General features: G+C 40.6%; 1 protein-coding gene across 3 annotated transcripts; it reads left to right on the top strand.

Annotated features, from left to right (window-relative positions):
• The first annotated feature begins 1,590 nt into the window (after positions 1-1,590).
• LOC145445861 (uncharacterized) lies at positions 1,591-15,394 on the top strand. 3 transcript variants are annotated; one of them, XM_080324017.1, is made up of 4 exons: positions 1,591-9,413; positions 13,829-13,940; positions 14,709-14,809; positions 14,876-15,394. In XM_080324017.1, the coding sequence occupies exons 1-4, from the start codon at positions 9,162-9,164 to the stop codon at positions 15,185-15,187; spliced, it is 777 nt and encodes a 258-aa protein (XP_080180143.1). In that variant the 5' UTR covers positions 1,591-9,161; the 3' UTR covers positions 15,188-15,394. The 3 variants fall into 3 exon arrangements, with proteins under 3 accessions (XP_080180143.1, XP_080180144.1, XP_080180142.1); XM_080324018.1 differs by lacking the exon at positions 13,829-13,940 and adding an exon at positions 10,110-10,203 and having other exon boundaries at positions 1,592-9,413; XM_080324016.1 differs by lacking the exon at positions 13,829-13,940 and adding an exon at positions 14,503-14,650 and having other exon boundaries at positions 1,602-9,413.
• The last annotated feature ends 1,455 nt before the right edge of the window (positions 15,395-16,849 follow it).

Raw genomic sequence — 16,849 nt, 5'->3', positions numbered from 1 at the left:
TTCCCTCGTTTTAACATTAACTATAGCGCACTAAAGCCCTTTTCGGTCAAATTAGTGTGGGATTTTGTACAAAAACTTCTAGTGCTCGGATGACCAGGTCTTTATAAGAACCATACATATCCTATGCAAAATACAACGTAATTTGTCATTAAGTCATTTTTGCACAGTGACTCGAGTCAAGTCAAGTCAAGTCATTATTTTTGCAAAGTGACTCGAGTCAAGTCAAGTCATACGAAAAAGATAACTCGAGTCATACCAACACTGGGTGGTAACTAAGTTAACTGTGGAGCTGGGGAGTATGGATGCAACATGATAACTGTTGCCGACTAAAAATGGCTGCGTCCGCTTATGTTTTCAAAAGTCGAAAAGACGTTCTGATTGAAAGAAGATTGAGAACCACTGGATTAAAGTTAACCGAAAAAACAGCCATTCCATATTCTACAACATCTCAACATTCATCATAGATGAATTCAAAAACTCTATTTCAGGGCCGGATCCGGCCCGCGACGACATTTTGTCCGGCCCGCGGGCAGCTTCTCGTCTTACATGATAATGTGGCCCGCGGCCAATCAGCCTGCCACGATTCCCCACTACTTGCTTACTCAGTCAAATTTCAGTGACTCTATGTTTAATGTTTATGTATCCGTGTGTGCGAGAGTGGAGCTTACGGGTAAGTTCGTCGAAGCGAGAAGACTTGCATTGTCAGCATTTACTATGTACTTAACCCTAATGTTGTTGTGGTTATCATGGTGTTTGTCGACTGCAATGGTCATTTACGCCAGGCCGATATTTCTTATTTTTGATTCCGTAACCGCCAACTGGTAGCACGGCACACGTCCAGGCTTTTTTTGTGAGAAACCGCTTAATAGTTATGCCGATGAGATGGCAAGGAGGAGCCTAGATCAACCTCCAACACGTAGGTAGCAATTCTGGAGTCGGACTCGAACCCACAACACATTGGGTTTTGTAGCTGTGGATTATACCACTATACTATCTTTCCATCAGGGATATATAGTTCTATATATCCCTGCTTTCCACCTACTCAACCCTAATGAATTGATATCTTGGTGAATTCGGGGTAGGCCTACCGGGCTTATCGAACAACTTGAATTAGTAATTAAGGATTGTACCTTGTGTTGATTCATCAGAGAGAAGCAGACATGGCGGTGCATGTATGACAGTGGTTCTCAAACTAGGGGGGGGGGAGAGCGTGAAAGCATCTAAAGGGGGGTGCGAAGTCATAGTTAACTGGAAAAAATTTCGCGCTTGGCGCGATTTACCTCAAGCTCACGGTGTTTACTCTATCTATTGTTCGAATTTCATATTTGAGAATTCTCTCATCAATAGCCATGCATAACCTTTAAACGCCATCAAACTATCCGTTGGGATGGCTAGCATTCTGATTCACCTCTTTAATATTTGTGATATCATGATAAGGGGGCGCGGAATTTTCCACTATTAAAAAGGTGGGCGTATTTAAAAAGGTTTGAGAACCACTGCCGTATGACAATGCTGTTCTCAAATCAACATTCTCTTCGTCATTATCGGCGAGAAATTGCTTTGAAATAATATTGCTTCGTTCAAATACATCCTAACTACGATTTATTCCATGTATAGGCCTATCTGAATAAATGGGCAAATAATGTATTGATTCATCAATCCGGCCCGCCAAGTACTTAATTTTCCTATATCCGGCCCGCCGACTGGAGAAGTTGCCCGCCCCTGCTCTATTTCATCTGGTACTGTTATACTCCCACCGTAATGTCACTTACGAAAGTCGAAATGTGATCGATTTATAAGATTGAGCAAAATTCATAGCGAAATAATCTGACATGATGGAACAATTCTGAGCTCAAGAATCGCATTCAGTAACCGAAAATTAGCTTTCATCAATCATAAAGTTGTTGGCGTTTTTTTCTTAATTTGTAGACCTGTGTATTGGAAGGCAGAACGATCGGATGGTTTCTTATGCAAATCGAGTGAAGTACAATCGACGCATGAAAGCAAGCGTGCGAGGATGCAGCCGGAAGGATGTAGAGCTCGTATTACGCTGCACATAACTCTCATTCATCACAGTGATTACACAGGGGTGGAGAATATATACTAGTAACAAGACCGAACCTATGCCAACGCAGTCCGATCTTACTTCTTGAGCAACATTTATGCGCTTACTATATGTTTGGTATAGAAGCGAAAGGGCCTACCAAAGCTGTCGACCAAGCCAACGGTGTCTGGTATTTAGCCGTATTTTAATATACTTTGAGGTGTAGTATGAGATTCCTACGCGTATTCGTGGCTTACGGTAGATAGTGCAGCATGAACTTGCGAATTAATTGTCAATCCCATCGATCAAGCTCTTTGTATATAGTGATGTCAGCTGGACCAAGCTGAGATTGGTGTACTATCGTGGCATGTGGGAGCAATTGTACAATCATTTGGTGTCAATGGTTCCGTTTGTAGGTAATGCGTAATCGGTATGTCGTAAGTCAACTTAAGTCAAATTTCGATTTTGATACGAGTGGACTATATCAGAACACTATTGAGCGGGAGAATCACACCACTGCAGTGGCTCATTACTAGGGCAAGTTTTTGTTGCACTAAAATCGCGAGAAAGTTGCACTTAACTTTTACAAAATGTACAGTAAAAAGTTGCATTTAGAATTTTTGTTGAATTAGTAGGGTGTGAGACAATCGAGAGTTTTTGTTGTATAACCTAGTTCCCGCAGAGCTGTCAAATTTGTTACTTTGCCATTTCACGGACATCCTGGCCAGACCACCAAAAATTATATTTTTCCCCTGTGCACAGCAAGAAAATTACGCAATGTGGAAATCATTTTCCTCAAAAAAGTCAAACAGCATAGCGATAACCCTCTCCCCCTAAAACAAGTCAAATAACTAACCCAAACCCCCTAGGCCTGTAAACCTAACCCATGGCGTTGCAGAAAAACTCATTCTTGGCGACTGTTACAAAATCAATAGCCAGAATAAGGTGACCCAGTGAAAATGTAATTTTCGGCAGTCTCGCCAGGGCGTTCGTGAAATGGGAAACTCAAATTTAAACGACAGAATTACTAAAATAATTTATTTACATATTGTTCGGACACGGTCTTACTTGGCAGGGGTAGTTGAAATTGTTGCTTGCAAGCCATTGCGTCATAGATAAAACAATAATCTATCATATAGCTCTTTGTTATGCAAATCAAAGAGAATAAAACCATACTAGAAATAGTTTATAGCATGTTTTTAAATCAACCCTTTACGTTTTGACGTAATATTTGATAAAAGTTGCAGTGTAAATTGGTATGAAAAATAGAGAAAAGTTGCAAAAAGTTGCACAATAAAAATTACTCTAAACAGCTTCAAACATCATTGTACGTACAGGCACACAACCATCACCAGTACGCAAGACAATTGCCGATAACTGCATCATAAAATGTATTGTGAACCGATACCAGTAACGCTCAAAATTTCACGAAAGCGTTATTTCACGTCACACTAGTCGTGCTGGATGCGTTTGTGACGCCATGATTGATCATCCAGACTTGAAAATGAGGTTTGTGAACAACACGTAGTATAATTTTCGAAACATACATTCCAGAGCAGTTAATTGGTAACAGTAATTGCGCATGTGTCTCCGTGAATATGTAGACTTTCCTGTATATAATTTTGATCAAATGCGTCTATTCCCCACCACACACCATTGAATTCCCCACCAGTGGGGAATTCCCCAACGTTTGGGAACCACTGTTTTAGAGTCTTAGCAAAAATTTTATAGTAATCGCAAATGTCAAAGTATGAACTGGAAATGAATCTAAGGAACATATCTGGACTTTTTTTAATGGTATCACGTCATAATGAGTGTAACTAATAAAGGTATATTCATTCGCAAGTGGACTTTAAATAGGGTGTGAAAGCTACCAAGGTCTTACGTCATAATGAGATAGTCGAATCGATTCAAAGCGCAGCACTCAGTTCAGAATCAAAGCAATCAGGTATTCGAATTTACACAACCCTACATATCCTGAGAGCGAATGTAAAATAATATAGATGAATAGGTGGATCTTATTCAACTACTGACCTTTCGTATTTTGATTCGTTCAACTGCACTGAACTCAGTGACGTGCGGCGAGGTTCATGGCTAGTGATGCACGCACCCCCCCCCCGCGGCCCCAACACACACACACACACATACATACACACACAAACACGCAAGTACGTGAAATATTCCGTTTTAATCGATTTATTACAGATTACTCAACGAAAAGCATGAAAAAAACACACACAAAAAATTCAAGAACCTATAATTTCGGTATTGCAGCATTGTCCTTTGCCCATTCAACCCTTTTTTCTGAAGGATTGGAACGGACACTGTTTGTGAGCTTTATTTGTAGATAAAGTCCATGCACCTATCCTTTGCCACAAAAACCGCTGTTTTGTATTAAAAGTCCTCCTTATTCTCTTTCAGTTTCAAAAGTCTCTTCGCCTCAATTGAGATGAGAGCGAAAGAGGAAAGACGCCCTAAATCGGTCCTATTTCGACTGTGTGTCCACTGACGCTGTAATAGCCGACACAATGAGCACCAGTTAGAGTAACTTTGTGGCCTCTGAATCCGTCTGAAGCAGATCCTTCTGGGTCGAAAATCTCAAAAGCTCTCCAGGAGATTTGCATTCAGCTATCACATACCACAATTTAAGGTTATAGCTACTGCATTCGAACATAGCATAAAGGCCACACACAACGACATCGCAGGCTATGCTAGTATAGCTATATCATACCACAATTTAACGTAGTTATGGATGGAAAATATATAACTGCTACATCAGTAATGGAATGTATTTGCTCCGCATTACGTACTGGCCGTCGCTACTACACCATTCCTACGAGACTGTTGGATTCCGAAATCGATAGCGCGTTTTACTGTGCTGCGATTGTCCAATTGTTAGCGAATAGTGCATGAGGCAGATTCATTTGTGCCTCACCTAGCTATTGTTTCTCCTCGATGGCATTGTTTGTAATAAAGCCGAATACCATCTTCCTTGGCGATTTTGAGGGGTTTTGGTGCTTCGACACTGTTAATATTTGGATTTTCGGAATCAGTGCGACGATAGCATTTGATTGATACCAGTTATTATGAATTCCGAGATATTTATGATGAATTGCATTGTCCCGCTGTATTTTTGAATAGTAATTATCCAAATTGATGATGTTGGGTGTAAAAAATGTTCAAATTTAGTTATTTATGAACATCAATGGAAAATATCAATAATCATCGAGGGATTTCACAATTTCACTGACTCCCCTGACGACAGGTGAGGCACTGCCTCACTTGCCTCATTGGACCGCATGTTACTGACTGAAACCTGTTATTGGTATACTTGCACATTGATTGTCTTTAATCATAGCCTTGGGTGTTTAATCGTCGTAATAGATTGATGTGTAAACGTACATCTGTTTGTAAACTGGTGCATATGGGCAATAGGGTTGTTCAGAATTGACCGACTTTCAAAAAGTCGTGGTTTTCAGTCCGATTCCCATGCCTTATACCATAAAAACATATTCTAGCTACTTTTTTCGTAAATCATCCTTTGCATCCGTGTGCATGTTGAGCTGGAAGAATATCGGCTAAAAATAGGGGATTCCCATAAGATTTGAGTGTCGCCATCCGGACTAGGCTAGTAAACGTCATATATATGCTGGGTTTTATGCAGCTTTTGCGGTTTGGAGTGCTACATAACCTCACTATAGAAAGTATTGTAAGTTCAGGACACCATTTTCATGTCCCACACTCTCTTAGTACTCCTCAAAACTGCCTAAGACTAATAGTCATTTTGTTGGATCATATATCCTACACTCCTCAACCCTACTCGAGATTGTTTATCAATTTCCGCGATCACCATGTGCAAGAATACAACTGTAAATGTATCATTCACTCACAGCCACATTATAAACATCACATTATTCAAAGGAAACGAAACAATAATGCAGAGAAATAGATCATCCTGGCAAATACTACTTGAATCAGGTGGATGAAATAGTTGCTTTAGAGAAATTGGCATATCTGTTCCCGTGATCTTCCACGGCTTGTAAAAGGCTCGAACGCTGTTCTTTGTCATCTGCTTTGAAAGCATCAAAGTCGGTATTCAATTTTACCAAACGCTCTGCTGCGTCGTTAACTACTTCAACACTACTCGCAAATTCTTGAGCAGTCACAAAATGCGGATCAGTATGCCATTCCGAAATTCGAAGACTCAACCAATCATGTTCGACATGTATAGCATCGAATAGAAACCATGATTCCGGCCCAATTAAAGCAACCATACTCATTGACTCAGAGACAGATGAGTCACAGATTAGACTCAGAGGTATACCTATGCGAAATTGTTCAAGGATTGGCATTTGCAGCAATTTTGCAGCCATCGCTTCCTTCACTTTGTCAGGAATCTTTGGTTTAGCCGAGAACATTGTAGATACCACCGTTTCCTCGTTGAGATGCCAATGATTTTTTCGCATCTTTTTATATGCCGCATCAACAACTGCGAAATCGCATGATGAAAAGTCTGTCATGTCATGAAGGAATTTGAGATCATTACACTGCGCGTCACATGCAATACCAGTTTTCAACCAAACTGGGACACAAAACAGGGCAATGAATGTATTTATTCGCACCAACTTTCTAATGAACTCTTCAGAATAGCCCATTTGCTCACTCCACATGAACATTTTTTGACAGTACAGCACTTGACTCATCAATCCAGTGCTATTAGTAGCACCAGGCTTGCGAAAACGATTATCAACATATTGGCCATCTAAAATCGCCAAGGCGTCTGTTGTACATTCTCTGTAGTCATCTCTTATCAAGACTTCTTTCTGTTTTGCATTATATAGCTTAATCAGTGGAATTATTTCTTGTTTTGCTTCATCAGCTGCCTTCATCAAACTGAAATGTTTTAGAGCTTCTTAATTGATCAATATCTTTCCACTTCTTGGAAGGTATTAAAATCTGTGTTTTCAGGGCCTGTGGTCGCCGATCCAAACACACACTTCACTTCCAGACCTCCCGGATGACTAGTTCATGAATATGATGGCGACAAGCACTGTAGAAAACTTTCCTGTTTATCAATTCTTCATACCAGAACCGCACCTTTATTTTTTACATTGTTTGAGGATGTTGTGTCAAACACAAGAGCTCTGAAATTTTTGATTAAATTATAAAGTTCCAGCAGTTCAAATGACGGATCAGCCTGTGCTTTTCCTGTAGCACTCTCCAGACTTCGAATGCCAAGAAGTTTGCCCTTCTCAAATGCGTTGGAATACGCAGACTATGCCGGCACTACCAAGGCCTCAAATTGCTCTCCTAAATGACTCCTAGTGAGCTTTCCATCCCAGTGCAATGCAATGTGCTTTGGTGGGTCGTTTGCTATTTTTTCAAAAATAGACTCAGAAATTCTAAAACGATTTACAATGCGTCGTCGATAGGTTCCAGATCTTGAAAGATGAAAGTCGTTAGGGTCACTAGCGCAAGCTTTATTCAGTGCTGCAGTTATCATGCTAGCAGCATTATCGCTGACTTTCAAGCGATCAAAAACCTGGCATAGGTCTTTGTCGTTGAATAGGTTGACAGGCGCTTTTAGAGTCACAAATTTAAAGGAATGACCAGATGTCGACTGAGCCATTTCGAAATCACTGCTGTGGGAAGTGTCAGCTATCTGCGAAGATATAGATGAGCTCTCTGTAAATTCACCTTCGCTACTTGATGCTGGTGCACTGTCTCGCACTCATGGTCCGTCTCCTTTTGTTGCATGGTTTTAACTTTCAACAGTGTATCTTTACCACCAATCGTTGCTAATCACGGACCCCTTTGATCCTGATAAAATGTTATGTATTCATATTTCTTATCGCCGGAAAGAAGTGCATTTGCTTCAATTGTCGCCATCGCGTCAGGCGCTCCTATGCCCATAGCTTGCTCAGCTTGGCTTCAAAGTCGCATTGTTTTCTTGATACATATTTCTGGCCTGCAGATTCCTTTAGTGACAGCCATTTGTTTTCTGTTTTCACACTGTCTCTAATCTTTCAATAGCATTGACTCGTGTGATGGTCTTTGTGGCAGCCAGGACCAAAAACCTATTACTTCATCTCCAATGTCCTGGATGTGTAACTTTAATGGTTCACATTTTTCACATATGAATGCTCTCTTAGGTGTAACACATACTGCATAACTTTCCTAAGAGTAGGCAGCTTCGATCCCGTAATGTTTCCTCAGATGACCCAACTAGGAAATGTTGTGTCTGCGACCGCGATCTTCTAGTTTTCTTTGATACTATTGCACTAGAATTTTCTTTTTTTTTCAGACATTTCACACTAGAGCTAATCCTAGAAACATAAATATCCATCAACTCAGTCAAGCAACAATGAATAGTTGGAAACATTTCAGCTCTCTTAGGTCAAACACATACTGCACAACTTGCGCAAGAATAGCCGGACTAGATCCAGTTATTGATTGTGGAAGATAATTATTCCTAAATTGGAAATACTCCTACCAGTATATTGATATCTTAGGAAATAACATAAGATTCAGAGCAACCGATTGGCTGTTTTCCAGTTACTGGAAAAGACATTTACAAGCTTTGTTTTCTATCCCAGTAAACAGGAAAGAGTATCAGGTCAATTAGATCGAATAATGCAATACTGCTACAATACTATAATCAGTAATCCTGTGCTAGACTCGCTAACAGCGTGAGTCAAAAAGCCACCTGGTAAGACCTGCACCTCAATCGTAAACACAGTTCTTCAACAACAAAGCAGCAAAACAGCTGACTAATCAATGATCCCCATTTCACTGCCGTGCCTAGCGCGTCATCAACGCTAGAACATGCGCTTTATGTCAATGAGAACACATGCGATTCCCCTCGAGTCGCTCACAATGGGGGAATCGCCTAATTCCGAAGAATTTTTGGGGTGCATGAAAAAGCGGCAACATGCACACTGATGCAGAAGATGAATTACAAAAAAAGTAGCCTGAATTTGTTTTTAAGGTATAAGGCATGGGAAACGGACTGAAAACCTAGACTTTTTGAAAGTCGGTCAATTCTGAACAACCCTAATGGGCAATTTCAAATAAAGATTATTGGCGTCAGTCGCGTTTCAAGACGCTGTACTCTAACATGAAGGTCATCGTGGCAGGAATGCCCAAAACGGGCACCAAATCAATGAATAAGGCTCTCACGAGGCTGGGTTATAGTGTGTATGACTTTCCCGAAAACGCATATTTGTTAGGGGACTACTACAACAAAATCGCGTGCGAAGGATGGACTACGCAGGATTTTCGGGATATGTACGAGAATGTGGATGCTATCGTGGATTATCCAGCTCATTTCTTTTGGGATGAGATACACAAGGCGTTTCCTGACGCAAAGGTATTTAATATCATCTAGAGCAGGGATCATGAATCTATGGCTCGTGGCAGAAACCCTCAAAAACCATGATCTGGACCATAGCAACCCCTTGAATGCTTGTAACACAAGTTTCTGTTCAAGAGTGGTTTCGAGAAAGTATTGGTTTATGAAGTTTGGGGCCCGTGAGTTTTAAAGGTTTCTGCAAGGGGTTTGTGACTATAGGAAAAGGTTATGAACCGATTTTAGAATAGTACGAACAGCCAAATATGATTTTGAAAAATTCAATTTCTCACTCATTCACTGCATTTTCAAACATACGAATTTGGCGATATAAAAATACCCCATCTGGTCGCTACCACTTATCAGTAATGAAATACGTCGGTGAATTTTCGAGCTATCCTCGCTTAAACTTCAACACTTTGTCCAGTTATATTATTGTTGGATAAAAGCAAGATTTCTTCAACAATTCAAGTGACGGAAACAAATGATGCCAATGTTAATGTAACCGAGTACTTTCTCCAATCTACTGAGTCAACAAGCGCAATATTGTCTTATACCACTGTTGCAATAATCCATGTAGCGCCTTGAAATCTACGCTTACACCGCCAAAAACGCTTCATTACATGCACAAAGCTGTATTCATCCCATAATCATTCACGTCGTAACCCTCTAGATCAGTGCTTTTCAACCTTTTTTGAATTGATCCACCCTTTAAAGCAGGGCTTTGGAGCCGGAGCCGTGTATTTTCAGTGGAGCCGGAGCCCGAAATCAAATTGGGATGGGGCCGAAGCTGGATCCTGTCGTTTGAAAAGTAGCTTCGGCTCCGATGTATTTTGTAATTTTATAATATATTATATTGCTAATAATTTTGACCGAATTCACATAATTTTGCGATAATCGTTCAAAAAATTAGGAATTGGTACCTTGTTAGCGCCACCTTTTTCAAACTAAGCATGTTCAAATTGTTCAGTTAATGCATAACGCGCTAAACCTGGGTATGCAAGATATGCCGTGCATTCTGGGACGTAGTTATTCGTCATACCCCCAATTTCGTCATCAGCACAACACTGATGGCCAATAGAGCGGTTCGAAAAATATTGATCACTATGTAATTCACAAAATGGGACTGGTGCTTATGTGAGTTGAGCAAATTTTGTAATGAGTAATTAGAGTAGAGTGAGTTCTCATGAGACTATGACGATTTCGACAGTCAACACACAGCAATTGTGACGTCACACGACTGAGCATGGATTAGGATTAGGATTTGGAAAAACCTGATTTTTGAAATTTTGTCGGATATGGATTGGATTAGTATTTCAAATTTTTTTGTAATGGATTAGGATTAGGATTAGATTTACCGATTTTCGGGAAGATTGACGTCATGTGGCGAATGGTGACGAGGCTTTTCATCTTACCAAAGTTACTCCATGTACTTTGGCACTCATTATGCGTTTTATTTCTTTTTATATAATTATAGGCGTCAGATGTGGGCTTTTTACGAGGAATTCCAAGTTTATGTCGGATTAGGATCAAGTTGAGAATTGAAATATACAAAATTTCTTGATTAGGACTTGGATTAGGATTTGAAGGTTCGGATTTGGATTGGATTAGGACATAGAAATTTCAAATCCGCTCACCTCTGCTTCATATCTAAATAAAATATCGGTTCGGCCCGACGGCCCCCGGCGCAACGGTAGTTATTGAATACATGACTGAACCATTCGATAGTTTACGGAGCCGGAGCAACGGTATCAATGAGCTCTGGGGCTTGGAGCCGGAGCTAATTCATCATAAAAGAGAGCTCCGCAGCCGGAACTAATTCATCATAGAAGAGAGCTCCGGAGCCGGAGCTGGAGCAGTTTAAAATTTGTGCCAGCTCCAAAGCCCTTCTTTAAAGTAGTAGCTCTGACTCAAGCACCCTTTTAGTGTTACCGTCGAGGCGAGCAGATTACATAACTAAATAGGTCATTGCTTCTGTATGACTGTCAAATTTTCAGGTATTAGTGTTATTGCTATACTTACATTATATGAGCAGACTAAAAAAAAATATAGCTCATCACTTCAGTCTAATGCCATAACCGAGGCTAATTCCTAAAATATCGTCGGCTCCACGACGAGTTTCACCAGCAAGATTTAAGACACTGCGTTAGAGTGGCATGTACCCACCCTCACGCATCCCCCGAGCACCCCGTGTAGATTTTCATTCATCCTGGGGTGCACGGTGCACAATAGGCGAAGAACACTAATCTAGATCTGTCGATCGCAACCTTTACTGAAGTGGGGAATACTTACCCACCAATAATTCACCATAACAGTCATAATTTGACTGCTCTTCGGGTCGATGAGTGTGTGTCTTGACGTCCAGAGAACCCTTGAGACTGTCTCATGTAAAACCCTAGTCAGGACCATAATTGCCGCACCTCAAGCTGCCCAATTGGGGGGGGGGGTGGCTCGAGCTGGAAGTGGGCCAAAAATTATTTCGTAAATTGGCATAAAATATAGAGTTTTTTTAAAAAATTTTGTAACTTATTAAAGAAATATCCGCGCTTTGCGCGATTTCATGTTGCCTAATATCCGGGTTATTGGGTAATCTCCCACCAAAGGAGAAATACGCATGATTTATACAAATGGGCATTTCGACGTCGGCTATTACCGCGGCTTGACGCACCAAGACATATACAGTTTTAGGCCATGTAACATGCGACTCAAAGAAGTGTGCCAAAACGATCGGCGGCGGGAAAACAGCGGACGATGACGACTGCCGCTATGATGACCGAAAACTTCGATATATATACTGCGGCCTATATTTTTAATTGTCCATATGTGCCGAAATGAAATGTTCCTGTCCTGGCAATCTGAACCCCACAAGACAAATGCCTACCCGCAAGGAGAATTTAATTGTCAATAAAGAAATACCGATTTGAAATCGTGTACGTCTTTTAGCTTGGTACGTTTGGGCGATTTCAATATCTTTTGACATAGCAGACAGGACGTCACGAAAAACCATCATGTAATGAAGTCATTATACCGCTCGAATATGTTTAATTATTATTTACCGGCCCTCAAGTTTCCAATACACCTCATTTAGCTCTACCAAGAAATCTGATTACGTGAGTAGGAAGGGTAAAAAAATTGATAGCAACATATATGCCATTCCCGATCATATTGACCGATTTAATCAAGAATTATGGAATTATGGCGCGTTTAGGCGTGATAACGCGTCTCACTAAACAGTACAATTAGTAAATGTCGGTGATAAGTCGCGGCAAAACGTCTAACCCAGTGGTTCTCAACCGGGGGTCCGCGAAGTATTTTCAGGGGGTCCGCGAGACCTCTAAATTTGCAAAATGATTGGAAACGAATTTGCAACTTTTTTTAAAATTAGGGAAATCACGAAGCAGTTTCGCTTCAAACTGATAAGGCTTCACTAGGAACATCAACAGAATGGCCGTATGAGAATAAATATCCTACTGTGTAAACCAGGGGTGTCAAACACAAATTACGTCGCGGGCCGGATTCAAACATACCTAATGCTCGCGGGCCGCACGCTTTGCTTTCACTTAAACACCTTATTACCAAGCATATATAGATAAAGGTATATTACAATTGTATCACGGATCGTAGATGCTTTATTCTAGCAAGTAGCAAAACTTTATTCGCGAGCAATGATATTGACGATGATGATTGGCTGGTTGAATACACTTATGAACCGCTGCTAAAACAGTGGCGGTAACGACGATACAAGTTCACGTATTTCTATGCTCCATTTGCTTAAGTCATAATCTGGCGTTAGCCGTGTGTATGCGTTGTAAAGAATACAAGATATTAAAATGTAAACGCGGACTTTTGAATTTGTTGTATTCTTATGAAATCACGATTCAGGTTTCTCTACAGTCCGGGGACCTTTTGAGTCAGAAATGATACAGCTGATATTTGAATTATATTTTTGTGTAACTAATATATTATCCATGTAAACTTCATTCAACGGTCCGGCATTGTCGTTTTCGCTTGTGTGAATAACTACTTTTTGGCACATTATTCCACAAAACTTTTTGCCTTTTCGAAATGGGGCGGCAATGTCGCTGATTTGTTCCTATAGTGGTAACAAGTGGGAAACCAAATTACCGTAGTCTGGTAATTATAATGTGGCCTAGGAACAGACTCGACATTTACTGCCTTGGCGGAATATTTAACGGAAGTATTTTCCTCCAAACAAATCAACATTTGTGACAAATGTGCTGGGTAATACAGCCATTTTTCAGTCTACTCGGAATTGCTTCGCGGGCCAATAGCCTACTGATACAAACATATTGATGCTTAAAGATGTTTTGTTGAGGTTTGTTAAAAATAGTTTTTTCTAGTCTGTCTCAAAAAAGAGATTAAAACGTCATCGCAGAATCCATTTTCTCCTGTGATATATATAACCACTATTCCAGAATATCTTGAAGATGAGCTGCTGTATAGAAATGACTAGTCTGGAAGTGATAACTTCATTGGAAAATCTGTTTCTCAATTTTGGTGCAATATATGTTGCGATCGTGCTCAAAGGTGTCGTCAGATGCGTAAGGCGTTAATATTATACATTTGCCGCCAGCTACCTTTGTGGAAATGGTTTTTTGGCACTCGATTATATCAAATCGAACGCGTGAATTTTCAAGACACCTCCAAAGTCCACATATTTCAAGAAATAAGAACTAAAGCTGCAGAAGTCCCTTCGAAATATTAAAAGTCTATCCATATTTCTACATATAATATGATATTGGTTTCCAGAATAGTCATTTTGTTGCTGTTTAGCACAAGCCTAGAGTTGATATTCACACAAGACAAATGACGGTTGCACGATAATTGAGTTAATTTTGAACTAAAACTTGAGGGTGTCCGCAGGGTCCGTCACGGTACAAAAGGGTTCCGCGAAGACAAAAAGGTTGAAAACCACTTGTCTAACCTGATTGGGGGTCTGCGGGTCGAAACCCCCCCAGAAGTTTGGTTTTTCACCCTATGGGGGACTAAGACCTACGTTTTTGTGGGGGAGGGGGTTGGGGGAGATGAAGTGCTGTTATGGTCCTGCCGCTAGTGTTCCATGGACACCGGTTAAGAACCACTGATCTAGGTCATCCTAACCACGAGGAATAGCGAAGAGGAATGGATACGAAGTCTCGTAAATCAAGTGGCGGTGAACGACCGGTCGGTCCTATTCAAATTGATGCATTTTCTGTCCCCAACGTGTTGGACATCATTGGACGCTCTTGCTGTGCTGCGTAATATAATCCATCAATATGACTTGCGTTCAGTGCAATTACGTTTTTTGACACGCAGGTTCGCTTGTTTTCGGAAGCAGATCATTAGTCAACGTAAAGGACTTCAACAAGCAAATGGCGGTTAAACTCTATCGGCAACATAACGCTTATGTGTTACACGTACGTTGTGTTAGTTTTGTTTTTATGTCCTACTTGGAATCATACTGGTAACCTCATGTATTGTAGTCAGCGCCGAAAGACAAGCTGTTGGTGTACAACGTTTCGGAAGGGTGGGATCCTTTGTGTGACTTCCTGGATGTACCAGTGCCGGAAGAACCGTTTCCCCACAAAAACAAGGATGGCAACTTCGTGAATTCTCTGACGACCGACTATCCGGTATTCCGTAAAATACAACGAGAGATAATTGTGTCTTCGATCATTCTTTCGTCTTCCGCGGTGCTAACTGGGATGGTGTTGTACAAATATGGCGTCTCTGGAATTTTCAGCCAAGCAAGAACCTGTTGGGACCTTATTACGACGAGAATATGGTTGTCTTGATTGTCTTGGCAAGGACTGCGACCCTTTTCGGTGTTGTGATCGTACTGATGATGTTTGTATGACTATACAATACGATGCGATGTATGTATGTGTGAAAACTGTGTTTAGATATTACTAGTACCATGACAAGAATCCCATTTTATGTGGACGGGATTGGTAGTTTGTCTTCAACAGAATTGTTTTAATATTAATATCAAGTAAGTCTGATTATTGAAGTGAGGGACGGTTCGTTTGTTTGATGGCAGTAACACGCTGGCCCTGGATTACTATTTTTAGCAAAACTATGAGACTGATGAACGGATATTATTTAATTGCTCTCATCAGCGAGACAAAGTTTTTGGTAATAATAGGAAGGCGCGATGCCATTAATCGGGCTACGACGAGTGATTGCTATCCCTTAAACCAGGGGTTATTAAAGTATGGATGGTTATAAATTCGGGCCGCGACCGCGCCGGATCGATGCTTTAAACTTTTATTATGCCCTAGTAGCTGAATTTCTTGCGCGCAACAAAATATTTTGTTCGCGCATAGCGCAATCTCCAGTGGACAGTTTACTCTTTCCAAGGCGGCGGTGCTGGGTGCTATATATAGTGAATAAGCGAGACACGCAGAAAAGTGGTTACGACAATAGCCTGATCTTAAAAATATGCCGACCTTTGTCTTCCATAAATGTCTTACATCCAGATTGTACAGCTAGATAATTCTAGTTGTCTAATTTCACTAAATTAGAGCAAAGTGCCACTAATCTAATTTTAATCTAATTTGTGAAATGTTTCTATGCTCTAATTTTAATTCTAATCTAATTTGTAAAATGTTCTTACGCTCTAATTTTAATTCTAATCTAATTTATTGTTTTCCTCAAAAAGCCTCTTTGTCCGAGGCATTTTGCAGCCAGTTGACAAGAATGTCCCTCTCGCGCAGGAAAATCCGGTGCTCTGCCGCCATCGCCTTACACCGTACAGCCATAGCACTTATTGTGACGAATAATAACCTTTTAGCATAGTAGCGTGTTGTCTGCGAACAGCATTCCAGTTTTTAAAACTTTACGTTGGTACAGTGCCGTGCTGACTAACATGGGCGATGCTCATGGTTATTACAACAGAAGTAATATTTTACTACAGTAGTACAGATAGAAAAGAAATATCAAAATCATAAACGTCACTTTATTTTGAACTATGAGCTGCGCACGATACCCGAAAACGCTTTCCCGCGACTAATGAATCGATGTTGGGGCTAATCAGACATGTTACTAGCTGAAATACTATCTCATCCTAAAGATTGATCTTGTGTGAACGTCCTATGCCGTTTTCTAAGTGTCTCGTTGTTGGCAGTGTCTGGGCTATGGCACGTCAAGGCAATATGCTGATTGATTTCAGTTGCATCGCCATCGTTGGAATGCTGTTGCCACCGGCAAAGCCGTTTCAGCTAGTGTGGAATAGTGTTGTTGGGCACAGGCGAATAGCTTATTTTGAAACAACAACAATAATTTGAAACTGAAATCAATTTTAGCATTTCAAAATGCTTAACTTCGTGTTTTTCCAAAATCACAAATTAGATAGCCGGCTCTGATTGCGTGACCCCTGGTATAGTACAAAACGAGCCAAGCTTGGTGTACATACGTTAACCATTCTCATGGTTTTGGGAATGCACTGTGATTTGATA

Source organism: Botryllus schlosseri, chromosome 9 (genome assembly GCF_051294905.1).
Source record: "Botryllus schlosseri isolate E-star chromosome 9, Bs_hap1, whole genome shotgun sequence".
NCBI classification, from domain to species: Eukaryota; Metazoa; Chordata; class Ascidiacea; order Stolidobranchia; family Styelidae; genus Botryllus; species Botryllus schlosseri.
Note: the sequence above shows the minus strand (reverse complement) of the source record. Positions and strands in the feature narration are given on the sequence as shown.